Raw genomic sequence first — 22,874 nt, 5'->3', positions numbered from 1 at the left:
GAGAGAAACTGGGTAAGGGGTTTGCTAATTCCTTTTGTTACAACATAAAAATGATCTGTGGTTGTCTACTTTATGCTACTCACTCTCCTGTAATTTTAATATACTCATAATTTTTACAACAACCCTATGAAGTAGGTGGGATTATCCCCATTTAGTAGATGAGAACACTCCATGCTGACAGCTTTAATTCATCTCAGGTTGTTGTTCCTAACCGAATTTCCTTGTCTGACCTCCAGGGGATTCCTTACTAGCCTTTTTTTACTTCCCAGTTGAATTTAGACATTTATTTAATGTCCACCCATGCAAGACAGGAAGCTAGGCATTGATAGGGAAGACGATCTTAAAGATGCCATTGCCACAGTTCCTATTGTTGAGAATAGACCCAGGAGATATAGTAAAGTCCCCAGTGGATGAGAACCTTGGGGTTTGTCAGTGACACTGAACAGGATGCCATTAACTCTATATGAGACCCATGACATATCAACTCTTTATTTCTTTATATAAACAAAGTTGATATTTTTCCTGCTATGAAAAGTAGTCCTGAGTTTATACAGTATGGAAAACTAGGTAAATACAGAAAAGTAGAAAGAAGAAAAATAACCACCCACCAAAGACACTCACTTTTGATATCTTGGTGAACTTAGTTCCTTTTTCTCTGCATTTAAAATAATCTAGTTTTTATCAATCCACATGACAGCGGTGCTTTTTCCTTTTTTTTTTCTTTTTAAAATCAATTTGGTTGATATATTTTCACAAAGCATACAATCCATCCAAAGTGTACAATCAATGGTATTTGGTATAATCACATAACTGTGCATTCATCACTTCAATCATTATTAGAGCATTTTCATCACTCTGTTAATAATAAAAATCATAACAAAAAAAACAAAAAAAACAGACAAACAAACAAAAAAACTCTACGCCTTGATAATCACCTCTTAATCTCTCTATCCTTCCCCTGCTGTACAGAGCTGCTATTCTGTTTCCATCTGTCTGCTTTATATGTATTTATATTTTGTAATAGAAGGAGTCAGGCAATATATAATATCTTCCATCTAGTTTCCTTCATTGTATATTTCCTTTTTTTCCCATGCTTAATGGAAGATTATTAATATATTACTATATACCACTATCCATAGTTTGATAGCAGTATTTTGCATTCCTATTTTTTCACTTAACATTTTAAAATAAGTAAGCATTTACTAATATCCAATGTGTGCCAGACACTTACTAAAGATGATCTTATTTATTATTGATTTATCTATTATAAGTTCATTTGAGAAACAAAAAAACAGCTCAATTAGATAACTTGTTCTATTTCATGAATTTCAATCTAGGTCTTTCGAATTTCCACCAGAGTTCACACTTACATACAGACACCTTCCAATTGTATTGTCAGTGTTTTATAAATGGTACTGTCTAATGTAATTATAAATGTTACTGTCTAATGTAACAGAAATCTAATTTCTGGTAGACGTAGTTATGCTCCACCAGCTGCACCGAACTCAGTGTAACCCAACCTAATCCAACCCAATCCAAATTGTCCTGACTCAGACTCACCTAGCACGATGGCCACCATCTGGGTTGCCTTCTTCTCCCGAAGTGGCACTCCCCGAGGCTGCAAGGACCCTAGTTTCAGGGATGTTGACAACCTGCCATTGCTGAGTTTTCGAACCTCTAAGCTGAGCTTGGGTGCCAAGTTTGGGCTGAGGGAGTTCCGAGTCCTTGCCTCCCTTTTCAACTCTCCATCCCCATCTTGGAGGCCTGGTCTCCCAAAGGCAGTATCTTGGCATATGCTGTAGTAGCGCTTCAGCTCCATGTGTGCCCGGCCAGGGGAGAGGGGCTGCAGGTGTGACAAGAGAGGGTCCTGACATTTTTGGGGATATTTTTTATCTTTTGAATGTTCCTGGAAGGGAAAGATAATTCAAAGAAGGAAGAAAAAACCACCATCATTGCATAAAACCTACAGAAGAGCATCTGAGTAGTGGGATCATGGAAAGTTAAATGAAATCTTCTGACTTTATAACTATAAAGCACCTGCCAAATATGGCACATTTGAGAATAATGACTACCCTTTGAGGACCACTGTGGCCTTGCTTTTCTAGTGAGAATGACTTAGATATACAGAGTCACACGTTAAATGACACCATTAGGATGCAAGCAGCAAAATCTAGAATGTGGGAATCTATACAAGACAAATGCCTCAATTCCTTCAACAAATAAATTACAATAATAATTATTGTAATGATTTCCAGTTGCAAAGTATGGGGTTTTTAAAATTAGAGTCAAACAAACCATCTGTAAAAACGTACAAGATAATTGGGGAAATTTGAACACTGTTGGGCTATAAAATGATATTAGAGGATTACTCATCTTTTTAGGGAGATGTGGAATTGTGGTCATTTGTTTTTTTTTTAAAGAGTCGTTATCCTTCAGAAGGTCTTACAGAAATAATTATGAATGAAATAATATGGTGTTTAGAATTTGCTTTATAATAATCCAGTGGGAATACGTGACTGTAGGTGGGAGTATAGATGAAATATGATTGACCATGAATTGAGAATTGTTGAAGTTAGCTAATGAGTATGGGAAGGTTTTTATATTTCTCTTTCTATTTTGTTATTTTTAAAATTTTATGTAAAAAAGTTAAACAAAGAAACCCCAGAATTTTCTTCTCAGCTTTCCTACTTAAATATACCTTGGGCAAGTGAACTAGAACCTTATCTGTGAAAATGGTCAATAATAGAGATACCTCCTTCACAGAGTTATTGTAGGAATTAAATTAGAATATACATCTCTATCTAACTATTGATCAATAAGTAGATAGATCTGGTATAGGATTTATAGGCATATAGCTTACTGTGGGGTCTAGCATAAAATAAGCATTTAATGTTATTAGTTACCGTTATTTATAATTGTCATCTCAGTTTTACAGATTAGAACAACAAAGTTCAAAGAGCATAAATGTCTTATTAAAGGTCACACACTAATGAATGAGAACCAGACTCAAACCAAAAGAACAGGTATTCACAGCCATGGTCTAGAGTGGTTGTAAAGGAAGAGCAGCAGCTTTGTGAACTTGGACAAATCACCTAACTTCTCTGAGTCTTGATTTTCTTACTCTTAAAATGAGGCTGATGACAATATTTTCCCTGTAAGGGTTGCTTTGAGGATTAAATAAATTGGCACATAAAGTGTCTGATAGGATCTCAATAAGTGGAGACTGTTATTTTATTATCACCATTAACAAGGCTCAGAATTATTATTAAATTATTATTATTACTGATGTTAATTTCTACAATATAAGACTGTGATTAGGAAACAAGCACACACAAAAGAGCTTAATTTATTGAGAAACGTTCCTTTTTTCTGTCTTTAGAAAGAGAAAGTTCTACTCAATCTTAGAAAATTTTGGAATTTTGGAGTTGGGAGGAAGCAGAGCTCACTCAGGAATTCTGGAGATTGTCACTCTGCCTCGTGGTAATCTGACCCCATCACTCACTCACCTCCTTCTCTCCTCCTCTGCACAAATGAACTTTGATGTTTCATCTAGGACTGCTGTTCAGGGGTTGGTAGTCAATTAGGGATGAAAAGAAGAGCCCTGTTATTCTTGCCCTATTCCTCCTTTTCTCTTGCCTTACTTGCTTCTCTTTTGAGTTGGTCCCTCTATGTAGTGCTACATTATATCTATATCTATAGAGCTGGAGGCAGAATTACAATGACACTTTATATTCCAGGGACACTTAGCTCTGTGTCTTTTCCCCCATCATCCTTTGGCTAAGAAAAGAAATTGGGGAAAATGAATTGGGATGAGTAGCCAGCCTCTGAGAGTAGAAAACTGAGAAGGTGTGTATATTTCAGGCCCTCTTTTTTTTGGAGGGGTGGGGGGAGTAGAAGTGCCCAACACCTGAACTTCTTTCCATGTTTGAAGACTTAGACACTGTGTCAGACAATCTTGAAGAATCAAACAATCTTGAGTAGGAGGCAGGATTCCCTAATTCTCATTACTGAAGCCATTAAGACCAGATATTTATTCCCCTCCTCTCCCCCACTGGCAGCTAGAGCTCTAGCGCAGCCAGTCAGAGATTCCCACCTGGGCCTTGAATCTGGAGCTAGTGAAATAGAGACTTCAAAATTCATCTAGCAGTGGTGACAGTGTCCAGTGTACTAAGTCTCCTAACCAGATTCTTTCTTAGGCATGAACAGCATCATCTTATTGACAGCTCTCCAGTAAATTCCTTTTCATTTTATTTATATATTTATACATATATTTATTTATTTATTTATTTATCTCCCTCCCCTCCCCCCCACCTCCCCCATTGTCAGTTCTCTGTGCCCATTCACTGTGTGTTCTTCTGTGTTTGCTTGTATTCTTGTCAGTGGCACCAGGAATCTGTGTCTCTTTTTGTTGTGTCATCTTGCTGTGTCAGCTCTTTATGTTGTGGTGCCTCTCCTGGACAGGCTGTGCTTTTTTCACGTGGGGTGGCTCTCCTTGCAGGGTGCACTCCTTGTGCGTGGGGCTCCCCTACGTGAGGGACACCCCTGTGTGGCACAGCACTTCTTGTGTACATCAGCACTGCATGTGGGCCAACTCTCCATGGGGGTCAGGAGGCCCTAGGTTTGAATCCTGGACCTCCTATGTGATAGGTGGACGCTCTATCAGTTGAGCCAAATCCACTGCCCTTAAATTCCTTTTCTACATAAATCAGCGTCAGTAACCAAGAACCCTCAGTAATACAAGAAGTTTTCTATTGATCCTTCACTTTTTCTCTCCTTAGATCAAGGAATCACAGTCTTCCAGTTGCACAGAGCTGGCATGCTATACACACTCAGAAACCATTTGTGAATGAAGGAGTGAATGCATGAAAGTGGCCTTCAAGACGGTTTAGTGTTTTTAAAACCATGGTCCATGGAGGAATTCCTGTGGACTCCAAGGTGATATATTTAAAAATTTTTTGTTTTGATGTGTCTTTCAAATAATTCATATAAGCATATTCTGTTTTTATCTGTATGGTCATGTTATAGCCAGGATTTATTGAATTAATGAACAGAAAAGTGAAATTATTGCCACATATGTTCAAGTCCATACTATATTTATGATTGCACTGGCACCTAGTGATTCTCTAAAAGTGAGAGTATTTGAAACATATTATTCTTGAAACTCAGGGACTGGGGACAAATTCTGGGGCGTGCCTATAGTAGTCAGCCAAAGGGGAACAGATTCAAAATGCCAGAAATCTGTTGGCTTTTATAAAGGGTGTTTATTTGGGGTAGAAGCCCACAGTTACAGGCCATAAAGCACAAGTTATGTTCCTCACCAAAGTCTTTTGCCACGTGTTGTTGTGAGCAAGATGGCTGCCGTCATCTGCTAGGGTTCAGGCTTCCTGGGTTCCTCTCTTCCTAAGGTTCATTATTCTCCAGGCTCAGCTCCTCTGTTTTCTCCACAATGTCAGTGTAAACTATGAGGCTCTCTAGGTTTTGCCCCTCTCCACAAGGCCAGCTGTAAACTATAAGGTGAACGGCTCTGTCTCTCCCTGGGACTTCTGCCATGTGTAAGGAGCTGTCTCTATTCCTCTGTGTTCTTCTCCTATGTGTTTACTTCCTGGGCTCCAGTTAAAAACTCCAGCATCAAAAACCCCAACAGCAAAACTCCAACATCAAAACCTATAACTCTGTCCTTTGCCATGTCTTTTATGTGTGAGTCCCCATCCACCAAGGGGCAGGGACTCAACATCCTGCTAACGGGGCCCAATCAAAGCCCTAATCATAATTTAATCACGCCCAGGTACAGACAAGTTTACAAACATAATCCAATATCTATTTTTGGAATTCATAACTATATCAAACTGCTAACAGTGCCTATGAACTCATATGTGAGAATACTGATCTAGTACAACTTGTCTCCTTTTTATAGATGTAGAAACTCAGTTCTATAAAAGGAAAGAGATTCTTCCAAGACTATATATTGGCAAATGCATTTTTCAGACCCCTCTGCAAATCACTATCTTCATGACTGGCAACACCAAATTCCTTTGGGTCTGGGTGGCAGAGCCCTCCACTTCCACATGGCAGGACAGAACCTAATTCTCTACACTTCTGGCAATTGCAGTGTCTTATTTCCCAATATATCCTTTTGTAGTCACCACTTTCCCTCCTTTTGACCATAGACTGAAGGTGGATTGATCAGCTACAGGAAGGTCTGAGCCTCCTATCTACCTTTTATCATTTATAGCAAGAGTCTGCTACATCAGGCCTGTGTAAAAAGTGTTCAGCTAAACAGAGATTGCAAAAGGCTCAGGCCTTCATCATTATGGGGTTTTGAAACTTTATTCCTAATGTTTGCTTGGCTGTGGAGTTCAGGGAGATAGAATCCTGGACATATTTAACACCTTTAGGTTTCAATCCGCCCTCTGGTGCTGGGGAAAGACAGGACTGACTTCAGTTGGAAGGGCAAGGCCCAAGGTTACACAAGAAATTGTCTTGGTTTGCCCACATTTAATGTCAAACAGATCACTTAGAGTCTCACATTAGCCTCCCTTCTCTGCTGTCTCGACTATGCCATGTTTGTTTCATTGGTGCTCTGTTCCCTCTAGTGCAAATGGATCTGGATGGTGTTTTCACACTACATCCAATGGTCAGATGGCTCCAATCACTGGGTTCCAGCCCAACAATCCTATGCTATCTGAATATCTGATGCTTCTGATTCTGTAGTTAAAACTAGGCAGGATTTCAGATCTGGCATATATTATAGATAAAACTGTGGAATTAAGGTTCGATTCCATTCTGGGTTGGGAGTGGAATCAAGACAAGCCAGCATCTTAGGAAAAGGTCTCATTCTTTTATTCCTTCCTGATAACCAAAGACAAGACTTACCATATTCCCTGTAGCATCTGATGGAAATCTGGCCCTTATTGAAAATTGTCGAATGGGGTGCAGCCGCAGACAAGTAGACTAGAGGGGATTGAAGGAGAAACAGTCAGTTGTGGCTTAAGCTCTACATAGTTGAGCCATGTAGATGATAGTGCTGGAATGTAATGTGTACATATCCCCAGCCTTGGGCCCTGACCTCATAGTTCATGGGAATCCATAGCCTCATTCTATCCAAGCCTTGACGACTTTGATTTTAGGAGTCTGGCACTCATTCAGGTCCTCAGAGATTGACTGAGACATTCAAGTTGACCTTGCTTTCAAGATCAGACTCAGTTCTTTCCTGAGCATTAGCCACTCTCTTCTTCTAACTTCTACAGCACTTAATATTTGGTGCTTAATTGTATTCATCTCACATTTGGCAAATATCTTGTTTAGTTTGGGGCTATTCATTAACTTTGGGAGAAGGTTTGCTTTATTTGCTTGTCTAGATTCTAAGCTCCTTGAAGGCAGGGGCAGTATAATATTCTTGGTGCCCCTAGAAGATTGTAAGTGATCAATATTCAACTATTTCTGTTTCAAACACATTGTGGGTAAACTACTATGTGCCAGGATCCCATCCCATCAGTTGCTTAAGGGAAGATCTAGTAAAGAAAAGAGGTTTCCATAAACCCCAAATGTTTCTGGAATGAGAGACCTGAACAAGAAGTCAGTGCTGGGGACCTACCAGCAGAGCAAGGTAAGCTGCCACGCTTAAGTCCTGCAGGATATCTGAACTGTCCCGTTTGTCCTGGCCATTGGGGGGGGGGGGGGTGTAGGGAGGGAGCAATGTGGGGCCTTAAGGGAAGCAGAACAAGCTCAGAAACTAAGTTATAATCTTGTCAAGTGTGGCGGGCTCTAGGGAAGACTGTCAATGTGCTCTTGAGATGGAATTTCAACCTGCAAAGCGTAGCTAATTCCAGCTGATCAAAGGGCAGGCTCAGATCTTTGTCTCTAACGTGGTAGCACAGGCAAAAACATACATCGTAGAGCCACGCGATGGGCGTTGTCTTTCCCTTGCCCCCTCCAGGACGCTTACTTGTTGGGGAAAGCCGGGCCTGACACTGATGCATTGACTGTTCTGTCGAGTGAGGATCCGTTTCCGTCTCCTTTGTCTCAACACCACGTAGATTCTGGCATAGACGAGGACAGTCACTCCAAAGGGCAGGTAGAAGGACACCACTGAAGAGTAGATGACAAAGTCAGGGTTGGAGATGGAGCAGATGCTTGGGTCCCCTGTTGGTGAAAGAAGGAGAGAAGGTAAAGCTGCTTGCAGACAAGTGGGGAGCACAAAATATGCCCCCATATTATGTGCAGTATCTGCATCTTCTCACCCACGTGGAGCTTTAAGAAACAGGGGTTGCCCCATTCTCCTACCCCTCATCAGGCCCCAGTGCAGAGGCTGCCATGTTGGTGAAGGCTTCCTGGAGTTTCTCGGTCAGAAGCAACTCTTAATTCCTTTGTATCCCTAGAGATGTTTACTTTTGCCTCTTTCTGTGTAGCTACCATGCTTGGCCTAATTGTTTTGTTGCGAGGGTGAGGAGATGTGGAATCAGACACCTACGCTGTCAGCTCCTTGAGGGTAGGAGCTCTAGTTTATCTTTGTAGCTCCTGTAGATCCTTAAAAAGAACATTTACCAGTAATTGCATGCCAGACACTGCTCTGTAAAGATGAATAAGATCCCATGTCTGTTCTTAAAGGAGCTCACAGTCTAGACAGATAATTCTTTCCGTACAGTGTGGTAAGAGTCATGCAGAGGAATGCAGCTGGGGAGGCTGAGGGCAGTGTCACAGCAGAGGTTCCTGGAGGGATGCAGCAGAGAGGGCCTGCTGGGGTGGAACTATTAATGGACCGTTGCAAGGCAATGACAGGAATCTGCCTTCTTTGCTAAGAATGCCTATTTCTTTAGTTTTGAATCCAGGATATGGACAGGTGGTGTCTGATTATATGACAGGCAATTGGATTTTTCAGGAAATCCCAGTACTGGCCAGGGGTGGGATGGGAAGGGAATCAGTAAGTGTATTGTCACCCTGGAAAATGTGAATTGAGGAGCTTACTTATTCCTGCTTGAAATGCTTCTGCTCCTCCTCCTTGGGAGTTTCCTGTAGCTTTGCCTTCTTTGCTCTCAGGTGTTGAGATTCTTTTAATGCCCAAGATAAGGGCTAGAACTTGCCCCACCTTGGAGGAGAAAAGGGAGGTGACCTAACATCGGCCAATGGATGTGCCAAAGGCTTTACACAGATTATTTTACCTAATAATTTTGACAACGTTATGGGAGGCAGGTGCCATTATTCTATTTTCAGATGAACAGAATAAAATTCAGAGAGGTTTAGTTAGTGGCCCAAGATTGCACAGCCTGAAAGGGATGGAGCCAGGACATGTACCTCAAACCAGTCCCCAAAGCCAATGTTCTTTCTGTGATGTTGACTCTCCACCTTCCTCCACTGTTAGGGTATGGCATTTTCAGTCAATATTCATAAAGTGTTGCAGATTCTCCAACCCAAAATTGGGCCTCGGAAGATACTGCCCCAGGTGTGAGCGGAGGGCAGCAACCACATGGGCTTGTTATTTTGCTTCTTTGTCTTCCGAGGTAGGGTAGAGGCCAGACAGCCTTAAATGTGTGCAGTGGGTTGATCAGTGGCTCCCCAAAAGATGTATCTACCTAGAACCTGTGAATGTGAATTTGTTTGGAAAAAAAGTGTTTGTGTAATTAATTTAAAGATCTTGAGATGAGATCATCCTGGATTTGGGAAGACCCTAAATCCAGTGACAAGTATCCGAGACAGTCAGAGGGAGATTTGGGACACAGAGACAGAGAAGAAGGCCACATGGAAACAGAGATTGGAATTCTATAGCCCCAAGCCAAAGAACACCTGGAAGAAGTCAGAAAAAGCAAGCCAGGACTCTCTCCTAGAGCCTTTGGAGGGGCAGGCCCTGCTGATATCTTGATTTCAGACTTCTGCCTCCGGAACAGTGAAAGAATACATTTCTGTTGTTTTAAATCTCCAAATTTGTGATAATTTGCTACAGCAGCCCTAGGAAACTAATATAATGTGAGAACCAGATTGGTCACTCGTTAGTTTCCTTATCATAAAAGAAGGATTAAAATATTGTCTTGTCTAATGGTTGTGAGGCTTAAAGAGAATGGATGGTAGATATTAGTGTTTATTCTTGACTATTATTACTTTTTGAACTTAAAAAGGGAGGTATCACTTGGAATGGAAAGTTTGAGAGACTTACGGAGAACAATATTTATAGGGAAGGGAACAGAGCCATAGCTAAGAACTAAAAAAAGAAGAGTGCTTGGTGGCCAGTGAGGCATTTTAATTGATTGCACTGCCACCAGAATCTTTATAAGCTGTTCCCAACTTCTCAGTTGTCTTGGGGGATGGCATAAAACTAAGATGAAATTAAAGCCATCTCAAGACCGATGCCGTGTCAGCATCCTTTGGGAAATGACTCATAAAGTTCTGAGCTGTGGTCACCAAATTGGCATCTTCTGGTATTTTGGCAGAGATGGCTTTGAGGGGGTATGGACTGGGGTGGTAGTTGGTGGTGTGTCCAGTCTGTAAGGAGGCAGGTTGGCAGTGACCAGGCTGCCCCTGAAACCGGCTCCCATGCTGTCAGTTTCTGACCATGCTTTAAAATGCCTTTTACAGTGAAGAAGAGCCTTTGTTTGTTTTGCCAGTGAGAAGGGGGACCGAGAGGTGGCAAGGCTACTTTCCCACTATTTGTCCTCGTTGCTATCCTTGGTGTGCTGGATGTTTCCTCTAGATGTACCTTCTCTGCCTTCCTCCAGGCCCTGGAAGGTAGACTTCAAAATTTTACACATGAATTATTGTTTAAAAAAGTCAGGTACAGAAATGGGTAAGGGGGGAAACGGACTTTGGCCCAGTGGTTAGGGCGTCCGTCTACCATGTGGGAGGTCCGCGGGTCAAACCCCGGGCCTCCTTGACCCGTGTGGAGCTGGCCATGCGCAGTGCTGATGCGCGCAAGGAGTGCCGTGCCACGCAGGGGTGTCCCCCGCGTGGGGGAGCCCCACGCGCAAGGAGTGCGCCCGTGAGGAAAGCCGCCCAGTGTGAAAAGAAAGAGCAGCCTGCCCAGGAATGGCACCGCCCACACTTCCCGTGCCGCTGACGACAACAGAAGCGGACAAAGAAACAAGACACAGCAAATAGACACCAAGAACAGACAACCAAGGGAGGGGGGGAAATTAAATAAATAAATCTTTAAAAAAAAAAAAAAAAAAAAAGAAATGGGTAAGGTATGCTCCAATTTGTGTAAAAATGGATTCACACACACATGCGTATTTCAAGCATTCTTTCTCAAGAATATTAGTGTTTGCTTCTATGGAAGGGGATTGGGGAACTAGTGACCTGTGATAGAAGATACATATATCCCTTATATAAATGTATGTATACGTATCCCTTTACACTTTTTAGATGTTTGATCATGTGCAAGTATTTATTTTTTTCATTAAAAAACTTAAAAGTGTGTGTGAGGAGAGAGAAGGGAAAGCCATGGCTATTTTGTGGTCACCCATCAATGGCCCTCAGTGCACAGCCACTGAAGTTGCACTGCCATCCCTCCCACCCCATCTAAGGAAACTGCTGCTCCATCCTCAGGTGGAGCTTTGCAGACTCTCCCAGCACTTCCCCACACTGTGCAGTCAACTTGTGAGGCCTGTCAACAGGCAGAGTGACACTGGAGGGGAGGCGGCATCAGCCAGGCCTGGGGTTGTGTCAGAGGGAGGCATTCGCGCCAGCAATTCCAACAGCTTCTCCCTGTGAGACCCTGGGGTGGGGAGCAGTGAGATCTCAGGATGGCTGAAACCTCCCGAGGAGACGAGGCGCTCTGCCCTGCCTTATTTAACCTAAACAATACGGTGCTGTCAACACAGTAGTTACTGAACAAGTAAATTAATGGTGAAGAAGAATTAATGGTGAATAAATGGGGAGAATGACCAGATGATTATTCCATAAACAGGCACCGGCTGGAGGATGTTGGGGAAGGGTGTGGAAGTTTTCCTCATTCTCTGAGATTGGGATCTTGGATCCCAATTAATCCCAATAGTTAAGGAGAAATGGGTGATGGCCAAGATTCATCCACATTAACTCAACAAACCTTTCGGGGGCACTTGCAATGTTCATGGCGTTCTGCTGAGTGATGAAAAGCACTACGGGGTCTAAGAAGCTTTGTGCGCTAGCCTAGGAACTAGAGCCCCATGGTGATGTGACAGGAGATCCTGATGACTCTGATTTTAGGGCAGGCCTATTATTATCTTAGCTTCATGCTTCGCAAACCAAGCTCCCTTCAGTGGCTGAAAGTGGGTATGGTATCCCATTGCTAACATCAAATAAATAGGACTCCCTTATTTTCTTTGATCAAATGTAAATTATAGCCAGCTGAAAGGGTCTTCTTAACTTTTTTCCTCCCTTGAATGTTTCTTAAACCCTTGTCACCAGCTCTTGCCCCTTCATTCTAGAATTTCTTATAACAGAATGGCTATCTGATTTAGAAGATATTTAAATACTGTTATTTTTCTTCAGGAATCTTCAGGGTTCCCTCTGTCACAACACACCATGCTCCATTGTGGACAGGGGCAGCTGAGGACGGGCCCTCGGCAGACTGCTGGGCCTCTGTTGGAAGACGGGCAACACGGGTCAGCCGAGAAAACTTGGGCAGTCAGGCCCCACAGCCCTGAACCCAAGCTCCTGCCCCACGTGTGCATCCAGAAAGGAGTGCTGCCCCTTCCTCAGAGAGAAAGAGCAACTCAAGAATGAAGAGATTGAAGCTCAGGCTTTTCTCTCCCTCATGCTTTTGGATCATCCACAATCCGATGTGGTGGCCCATTTCAGGAAGTTCTTTGTGCTGTTTGTTTTCTGAGTGAAAATCCAGCCACTGTCAGTATCAGATGCTGTTGGCCATATCCTGCCCCTTCCCCCCACTACTTTTCACAGAGGAAGTAGGAACATGGCTGAGAGAGAAGCGATTCACATCGGGCTTTGGAATGAGCTTGGGAACTTCCTTGGAGATGGGGAGTTGCTTCATTATTATTTCTCAAGATAATGAAGCTGTACTGTGAAGGTGAGAGAAGGTTGGCTGGACTCTCCCCATCTTGAGGTCTGCTCACTGGTTCCCTGTCAGTGTTTTAGGGTGAAATGGCTGGTCAGCTTTACGATCACTGTTTAGATCTTCCTTAGCAAGTGCATAGTTAATTTAAATTTTTCCATAATTAAAGTCATAACAATAACACCAGCTAATATCTACTGGGCTCTTACAATAGACCTGACACTTTGACAAAAATATGAATTAGTGGAGGCCTCACTAGAATGTAATCAATAAGCTTAAAAGTAAGAGAGAAAGGGAAGCAGACTTGGCTCAATGGACAGGATGTCCACCTACCACATGGGAGGTCTGCAGTTCAAACCCCGGGGCCTCCTGACCCGTGTGGAGCTGGCCCATGCGCAGTGCTGATGCATGCAAGGAGCGCCTTGTGCCACACTGGTGTGTCCCCCGCGTAGGGGAGCCCCACGCGCAAGGAGTGCGCCCCGTAAGGAGAGCTGCCCAGCGTGAAAGAAAGTTCAGCCTGCCCAGGAGTGGTGCCACACACATGGAGAGCTGATTCAGCAAGACGACACAACAGAAAGAGACACAGATTCCCGGGCTGCTGACAAGAATGGAAGTGGACACAGAAGAACACACAGTGAATGGACACAGAGAGCAGACAACTGGGGTGGGGGGGGGGGGAGGGGAAATAAATAAATAAATAAATAGATAGATCTTTTTTAAAAAAAGTAAGAGGAAAGACTGAGATGAAACAGAACCAAATGTATACATAGTAAGTCACGGGCCTTTTGTGCCTCTCAAGGCTTTGAAACCCTTTTGGAAAGGTTTTCCTGAGTTTTGTTTCTAGAACAGTAACAATCGCACTGGTGGCAACAGTACTGCAATGAGCTCATCATTCTTCTTCAGTTTAGATGTTGACATTATCTGGGAACTCTGTCTGATGGTGGATTTTAAAACTGTTTTAACTGTGTGTGTCTGTGAGAGTAAGACTGTCCCTGCCAGCCCCTGAAATGACTAAGAGGCACCACACTGGGGCCAGCAAATGGTGGAGAATTTGCTACTGACCAGGAGGTAACGGTGTGTTGGTCTGACAGTGGTAGTGAGTTCTCCATACTACAAATTTCAACTTAGAATGCATTTCCACATAGAGGCAAGGTTACAGAAGGGCTAACCAAAAAAGCATGTTTAACTTTCATCAAAAATGGCATTTCAGTGTTACGGAGACAGCCTCCATGGATGTGCTGAGGATTTGCTAATCTGGTGTGTGTGTGTTTGCATGTGTGGTTGTGTAAAAAGGGCCATTCAGTTAAAGTAACTAAGGGGAAGGCATAATGCGAAAATGAAAATAACATCATATTTTAGGAACATTCTGGGTTAACTAGGCAAATATTTATTTTATAACTTGGCTACTTAGCCTTTTATGTGGCAGAGAAATAAGCCTGACCTTGAGCAGGTGGTATGTGCTTGGCATTTCCATGTTATCCAAATTTAATCCTCACTTAATTGCAAAACAGCTCTATGAAGGAGTTAGAGAGGAGCTATATCATATGTGTGGGTTAGATTCTAAACTCAGTGAGTAAAATGAAATTATGTAGAGTCAAAATTTGCTTTGAAAATCCTCTGAATCACACATAAAGATATACATGATTTTATTACAGTCCTGCATAGTAATAAGTAAAGACGTGCTACATATATTACATTTCAAAGAGTCCATATGCAACCTGTTAGAGATGAAGTTGCTGGGCTAACTTGTATGTAGCCATATATAAAAATAAATATTTAAATGTTATTGACCAAGTCTGTAAGCTGAATTTGCTCAAGTTTATGCCTCACTGTATTATTATTCCAAATTTTCCACTAAGGAAACTGAGCTCAGAAAAGTTAAATAACTTGTTCAAGAAGGCACAACTGGTAAGTAGGAAAGTCAGAATTTGAGCCAAGGCTTTTCCGACTCCAGAGTTTCTGTCTTTCTTCCTAAATGAACTTTGATTTATAAATCACTGTCTAACAAATGACATTTCAAAAACTATTTGTATATTGGGATTTGCCTGTTACGTGTAATGTGATACCTATGATATATGCATATACATCAACACAATGGCTCTGTGACCAGAAAATCATGAACCTTGGACACAGTAGGAATTGAGTAAACTCATGCAAATAGACAAGAAATCCAGATGAAACTAGACCATTGGTCAGTCAGTTCTCTCTTAGTACATTCAGTGTTTATTGTCAATACCTGTAACTTTACTGCGTGTGCTAAACACTTTCATTCAACTCATGAAATTATTAGGGATGAAAGATGGACATAGAATCGACACAGAAGGCACTGATCTATCTGGAATGTAAACTTGGATCGGTATCCAAGTACTTAGTAAACTTAAGCAATTCAGGTATCTAGGTAGTTCATCTACCCACCCTATAGAAGAGGTATTATGTGCCAACCACTTATTTACAAATATAAAAAACACACATTCCAGTACTTTGGGAATTTGTACTAGTTCCCAAATGTTAGAAATGATTCTTATTGAAAGAAAGGTTAGAAGTATATACTCTATTCTAGGATTTTCATATGTTATTTTGCATTGTGGTCTGTTGTGAATTTTCATCTTTCATTTGCAAAGTTCACTTGAATTATGGGGACCCATTAATATCATGGCTTTCTAACTGATAGTTTCTTCAAATGTATACAATGACTCTTTTCTTTTAAAATAGAGATAAGCCAGACCGTTCATAGATTCGGGCGGAACTTTTGCTCCCATGCCAACGCTTGATGAGTTTTTGTTTTACCTTTTATTTATAATCAACAAAGGCCAAAGCTTTGCAGTCTATGGCATCCTCATTTGATTACAAAATACGCTGAACAGGGGTCAGAAATTCTGGCGCTGAGCACCACTCACTGCCAAGAGATGACCAGCGAATCCCACGAGCCCTGGAAGTGGAGTCACCATCGTTACCTGTGGTGTTGAAGCCAAAGAGGAGAGGGCAGGACACGGCAAATGCCAGCACCCAGACGGCCGTGATCATGACGGCCACACGCCGGCAGGAGCTCTGTCCCGTGCCGTGCTGGTAGTGAACTGGCATGACCACCGCAGTGTACCTGACAAAGGGAGGAGAGAGGCGAGAGGCAGGATGAGAAGGGTGGGCGGCGGTCCACGAGGCACGGTGAAAGAGGTGTTACCGCAGAGATAGGCAGGCTGATCAAGACGGTAGGAAGGAAAAGAATTTGGTTGGGGAATGTTGGAGAGAAAGGGTGTTTGAGAGCTACTTGAATGGTTGAGCTGGGGTGAGTGAAGAACACATTGACAGGGGTGGGAGGCAAAGAAAGGAAGAAGGAGTAAGGATGTTTAAAAAAAAAAACAAAATTGGGTTGCTGGGGAGCTTCTTTACCAGTTGGGGCGAATTGCCCAGCTTAGCTGGGACCTGCAGTCACTCAGCCTCAGTTCTGCAGACTGAGGGTGCTGAGGTGATTGCTAAGGGGTGTGCAGTTTTTCTTTTTGGGATAATGAAATTGTTTTAAAATCTTTTGTGGTGATGCATGCACAACCCTGTGATTTTACTAAAAGCCATTGATTGTACATTTAGGATAGACTTGTGGTATGCGAATATATCTCAATAAAACTGCTTTTAAAAAAAAGAGACTGGGGGTGCTGGTCTGTGCACCTTCTTTATTCCCCCAGTTCCTCAGACAATGATAAAACTGGGTCCAAGGAAGATACTTCCTCCCTGCTTGTATCCTAATATAAATTCAGACCCTCTTAGTGACAAACTATTTCAAGTGGCAGCAATTTTAAAAAAAGACGAGTAATACTGGGGGCTAATTTTAAAATCCAGTTTTTGTGCTTCTTTAAATGGGCAAAGCACAGTTCCTTATTGTTGGACATTGCTGTCTTTTGTGTGGCAGCTCCTCACACACATTTCCAGCTGTTTGCTGGACATACCTGGGAAAACTCAAAATATCTAAAAGTCATTTCCCCATTTCTCCACACCTCTTAATCTGGTTTTGTTCCCACCCTTCTTCAAGGCATTCAGACCCAGTACTCAGGCCTTTCTGACTCTTCCTTAGCCCTTCCATATCATTCTGCTCACTCATTCATTTCACTCCTCATTCAATGTTTAGAGTTGATGCTCTAGACCAGTCTCTATCCTGGGAATATTGGGATGCGGAAAAGGGAAATCATCCCTGCACTCATTGAGCTTAAAGTCGAATGGAACAGATAAACAATGAAAAAACAAACAAGTATGTTGTTATAAAGAGTACCATGAAAAAAAAAAAAGCTGGGTGGCATGTCAGAGGATAATGGAGGAGGTAAAGAAGGACAAACCTGCAAAGGAAGAGTGGGCAGGGATAAGAAGGAGCCAGCCACGAGGTGAGGTGGGGGAAGAACATTCCAGGCAGAGGGACAGCTGGTCCATTTGCTTGATCATGATGATGTCTTCCCCATCTATTCGGCCATCCCTTTCCTACCACCTGCTCTTTATGATGGCTGCAGCCACCTGGGTGCTCTTCTGGACCTCAACATTTTCTTCCCCCAATTCATCTTCCATTCTGTCACCAGGGTCCAAAAATAAATTTCATCATTTTTTCCACCAACTCAAAACTGTCTGTGGTGGGCAGAATTCTAAGATAGTACCCAAGATTCATGCCTGTACAGTCCCTTGCCCTTGGGTGTAGGCAGGGTCTCTGAAAATGATGGAGTATCATCCCTGTGAGTAGATTACAATCAACCAACTCTGAGTTCATCAAAAGGGAGATTATCCTAGGTGGGCCTGCCCTAACCAGGTGATCCCTTCGAAGAGGCTAGGCTCTTGCTGAAGTCAGAGAGGTTCAAAGCAGGAGACAGTCTCCCACTGGCCTGGAAGGCACAAACTGTCATGTTGCGGAAAGGGTCATGTGGCAGGGAATGAGGAGAGGTCTCTGGCAGCTGAGGATGGCTCCCAGTTGGCAACTAGCAAGAAAGTGCGGAGGGATCTCAGTCTTGTAACCATGAAACAATTGAATTCTGCCAACAACCTGCTTGAGCTTGGAAAAGGACCCTGAGCTGCAGATGAGAACAGCCCCAGCCTACTTTTTGATTTCAGCCTTGTGAGACCCTGCACAGACTTCTAACCCATGGCAAGTGTGACATAAAAAGTGGGTGTAGTTTTAAGGCACTGGTTTTATGACACCTTGTTGCACAGCAGTAGAAAACTAATACACTGTCAGTGGCTCTTTCACAGATAAGCCAAACTTCTCAGCATTCCCCAACCTGACCTCCAACTGGTCCTCTCATGTTCAGTCAAATTGGCTTAGCGGGGAAACGGACTTTGGCCCAGTGGTTAGGGCGTCCGTCTACCATATGGGAGGTCCGCGGTTCAAACCCCGGGCCTCCTTGACCCGTGTGGAGCTGGCCATGCGCAGCGCTGATGCGCGCAAGGAGTGCCCTGCCACGCAAGGGTGTCCCCCGCGTGGGGGAGCCCCACGCGCAAGGAGTGCGCCCGTGAGGAAAGCCGCCCAGCGTGAAAAGAAAGAGCAGCCTGCCCAGGAATGGCGCCGCCCACACTTCCCGTGCCGCTGACGACAACAGAAGCAGACAAAGAAACAAGACGCAGCAAACAGACACCAAGAACAGACAACCAAGGGAGGGGGGGAAATTAAATAAATAAATAAATCTTTAAAAAAAAAAATTGGCTTAGCGATGGCTATGCTTCTACAGCAGAGCTGGTGTCTTTGCTTGATCTATTACTTCTCCTCCATCCCTGGGTAGCCCAATCTTGCCCTCCCTTTATCTCAGACCAGACTCCAGCAACCTCCCCAGTTCTTTCCCACTCAGAGACCTCTGCTTCTGAACTCATAATGCTCCTCTGTCAATCAATCACATTGCCCTCCTGCATGCAGTTGCCTTGAATCATAATTGAACTTGCCTCATGTCTGGAGAGAAATAGCCCCCAGATGATTTAAAATACTTGATGACTTAGATAATCTTATACACTTAATATTCCCCATGGGTGCCTGCACAAAGTATTAATACTAAGGAGCTATCAATAGGGGCTATTGATGGTGTGACCTTTCACAGAGTGCTGGGCCTCTGTTGGAAGCTGGTCAGGTTGGACACTGGTCAACCTGGAAAACTCTGGGCAGCCAGCTCCCACAGCCTTGGAGCTGTTTGTGAGTCAAGATCCCGTGCTCTGTGCATACCCAGAAGCTGTTGATTGATTTCATCATAGATCTTGAAAGCCCTGTTTCCCATAAGAGGATGATTCTAACTCTAGCTAGGCTCCAGGGAGCTAAGCTGGGTCTGCACAAGCTCATTTTTCTGTTTTCTTGGTGTTCAGGAGACCTGGTGATCCAGATTCAGAACAGGAGCCTTGCGCACCTTATGGTTTGGGGCTCAAGAAGGGAAATTCAGACCCTGGGCTGGAGAGGATGAGGGAAGTGCTCCACTGCTGCTCCTCCTGCATGCGCCCAGGACCAAGGAGCCAGCCCCGCCTGAGGCATCTACTTCCTGTCCATCTGTCTTCACTTCAGAGTTCATGTGTTACTACCCTGGAAGAGTCAGCTTTGAGTGCTGAGATGGAGGCAAACTCTGCAGGACTTGGCCTTGCGGCCATGATGTGGGACAGAGGTGGCTGCTTTCTCAGTACGGCCAATTTAAGGTCCCACCACCAACCCCAAGGAAGGCCTTCTACTGATGCACCTACATGACACCTGCTGCCTCCAATCTCTAACTTGGCTGTGTAGGAGCAGGGCAAAGAGCACCCAGTGTTCTCCAGGTCCCTCGCTCTCTTAAGGACTAAGGACTCCACAGAGGAAGCAGGCTGAGGTTTTAAGTCAAATACATCTACCAGGGCCTGTGGTTAGCAGTGATCCCCGAAGCACCTTGGTTAGGAGGCTGGGCCTTCAGTCCTGTGGCTGCAGTGGCCAAACAGAGAGTTGAGATGGAGGAGGAAAGCCGCAACCCAATCCCTCCTGTTCAGACTGGCAGTTGGGCCATTCTGTTCACATAATGCCCTTTGACATAAAGGGCCTGACCATCCCCCACGTCCAGCGGTGTGCTTGGACATGGTTGACGACCAGCTCTCCAGTGAAAAAAGCCCTAATTTATAACATTTGCCAAGTTCTGTGGTGTAGCTGCTCCCACTGTGGCCAATACCAAGCCACCACCAAATATTTAATAACTGGCTCAAAATATTCCTAAAATTTTGCCAATCAGATCTTCTTGTTGCCAATCAATGCTCCAGTGCATTGCTGAGAATTGCAGCAGCTCCTCAGAGGCTGCCACTAACTCAGCGCATGTAGGCCTCACTGGCTCCATTTTCTAAAGGAGGAATCAGAGATACAGGAAGGTTAAGTGATGAACCAAAGGTCCCACAGTGGTACTGGCAGCACCTCCAGGGCCTGTGTCTTTGCCCACTGCCCCTCGAAGGCACTGACAAGTCCGAGGTTTTGTGGGGACAAAAGCTTCCTCAGGAAAGGCTGCACTGCACTGGGCGGTGGCTGCACCTTGAGAGTATCCCAGGATGCTTGGAACTGAGTTTTCCCAATTAGCTTGATTCTATTAATTGCCTGGGGGAACCTCTTAAAATACAGATTCCTAGGCCACGTCCCCGGACATTTTGATTGAGTACTACTGAAGGGGAGTCCAGAAATGTGTGTTTTTAAAAGGAGGTACTGGGGATTGCACCCAGGGCCTCCTACATGGGAAATGGGTGCTTAACCACTGAGCTACATCTGCTCCCCAGAAATGGGTATTTTTAACAAGCAAGTGCATCTTATGATTAGTTTCAGCAACAGGGAAATTTCTCTGTCAAAGATTCTTGTTAACTTGGATAAGAAGTGAGAGAAAAGACTACATGTACATTTTTTTCTTACTGCTTTTTAAAAACACGATTTAACTTTTAGAATAAATGAGGCTGCCAGGTGGGATCCTACGGCTCCCAGAGCCACAGGTGACGGAGCCACAGAGGCCGTTCCGGAATTAGCCACCGGAGGGCACCATAATGCAGCAAGAACACTGCCAGCTCGGCTGGGGCGTGGAGTTCACCGCTCACCTGGGGCCCTGCAGGCCAAGGGGAGGCGGAGAGGGACAGCTTCGCCCTTCTGGTTCCTCGAGTCTTACCTACAGGGACCCCGAGTTACCACCCGAACAGACCGCTCAGCCTCTGGTTTCCTCTGGAAGCGGCTGCAGGTGACCGCAGGCTGAAGGCACCCCAAAGCACCCGGAGGGCGGGGCTGGCCCCCCACTTTCCCGAGCTCCGCCAGGGCCAGGGTCTGGCCAGCGGCTCCACGGCGCTGCCCCCGCCTGCCCCTGCCCCGCCGGGGACCCGTGCCGGCCTTCTCCCCCTTGTGTCTAAACTTCCTCTCGGAGCCCTTTCTGGAGTGCATTACTTCAATGCTCTGAATACTGGGTTTTAGAAACCAATTGACTAGGGTCTGAATCTCAGCTCTGCCAGTTACTGTGTGGGCGTGGACCAGCGATTTAACTTCTCCGAGATTCTATTTCCTCATCTGTACGATGGAGATAATGGCCCCTCCCTTATCGGACTGTTGTGAAGACTGAATGAGGAGATCTCTGCAAAGGTTTTAGCATAATGCCTGGACGGTAGTAAACATTCAAAGAACAGGATTCTGAGAGTGGGTTTATTCAGTGGTTGAGTGCCCACCTCCCATGAACCAGGTCCCGGGTTCAATCGCCAGTTCCTCCTAAAAATAAATAAATAAATATATATATATTTTAAAAGATTCTTATTTTTACCATCATCATTATTACTGTGCTAGTCAAAAGAATCTGCGATTGTTCATATGGACAGTTTATGGATGTCCTGCTCTTGTTCCTGGTTATCAGGGAACTTCACATTTATTTATTTATCAAACAAGCAAATATACAGCACTTTATGTGCCAGGTACCCTTCACAGTGCTTTGCAAACATTCATTTTTTATTTTCTCCTCATAACATCCCTTTGAGGTGGTTGCTATTATCTCCATGTAACAACTAAGGAAACTGAGGCCCAGAGAGGTTAACTGGCTTGCCAAGGTCACACTGCTACTAAGTAGGAGAACCAGGATTTGAAGCCTGGCAATTCAGCTCTAGAGCTGGGATTTCTGTCTCTGACAGAAGCAAAGTGGTTGTAGTAGAAAAAGGTTGACCAGTTCCTTACTCCTGCACCTATAGTGTGTGACCTACTTACATATTCTAGCCCCAGAATCTTTATTTGTAAAATGGGTGCGATGGCTAATTTCATGTGTCAACTTGCTAGGTTATGGTGGCCAGTTGTTTGGTAAAGCAAGCACTGACCTGATTGTTACTGTGAGGGTATTTTGTAGATGAATTTGCAGCTAGTCAGGTGATTGTATCTACTGACTAATTGTACCTACCGTCAACAAAGGAGATTGCCCTGGGCAATGAGGGGTGTCTCTTCATCAAATTAGTTGGAGGTCTTAAAAGCCAGAACTGAGGATTTCAGAAACCAGGAGAGTTTCTGCCTCTGCTTCAGTCAGCCAGCTCTCCTGGGGAATTCAACTTCACCTTCATCGGAGTTTCCAGCATGTGCCTGCCCTTTGGAACTTGAACCTGCCAATCCCCACGGCCACCTTTCTGTGTTGTTGTGAGGGTTAGCAATAATGAATGAACGAAAAACTCTTAGTGTCTGGCACATCGTACATGTTAAATGAATGCTAGCTGTTTTTATTGTTGTTGTTGCTTCTGGAACCCTGCAAGTCAGGATGAGCACAGAGGTAGTGTGTACACTGAAGACAGGAAATGTGCCTCTTTCACTCCAAGGAAATAGCACCTATGAGGTGCGCTGCCCGTGTGACCAGAGACCCGTCCTCACCTCCACCAATGAAGGGGCCACTTACAGTAAGAAACAGAGTACTGGCTGGGGAGTCAGACCTGTGCTAAGAGGCTGCGGCACCCA

General features: G+C 44.1%; 1 protein-coding gene across 1 annotated transcript in view; it reads right to left on the bottom strand.

The window, feature by feature from the left end:
- Positions 1-22,874, bottom strand: part of DRD3 (dopamine receptor D3) — a 45,715-nt gene that overhangs the window by 1,924 nt on the left and 20,917 nt on the right. Inside the window, exons 4-7 of the mRNA XM_058296419.1 lie at positions 15,934-16,076; positions 7,946-8,142; positions 6,874-6,951; positions 1,561-1,843 (exon numbers count right to left, since the gene is read on the bottom strand). Coding sequence (XP_058152402.1) covers positions 1,561-1,843; positions 6,874-6,951; positions 7,946-8,142; positions 15,934-16,076 — 701 coding nt within the window. The remainder of the gene's footprint in view (positions 1-1,560; positions 1,844-6,873; positions 6,952-7,945; positions 8,143-15,933; positions 16,077-22,874) is intronic.

This window comes from Dasypus novemcinctus, chromosome 4 (genome assembly GCF_030445035.2).
Source record: "Dasypus novemcinctus isolate mDasNov1 chromosome 4, mDasNov1.1.hap2, whole genome shotgun sequence".
Classification (NCBI taxonomy): Eukaryota; Metazoa; Chordata; class Mammalia; order Cingulata; family Dasypodidae; genus Dasypus; species Dasypus novemcinctus.
This window is presented reverse-complemented; position numbering and strand designations above follow the sequence as displayed.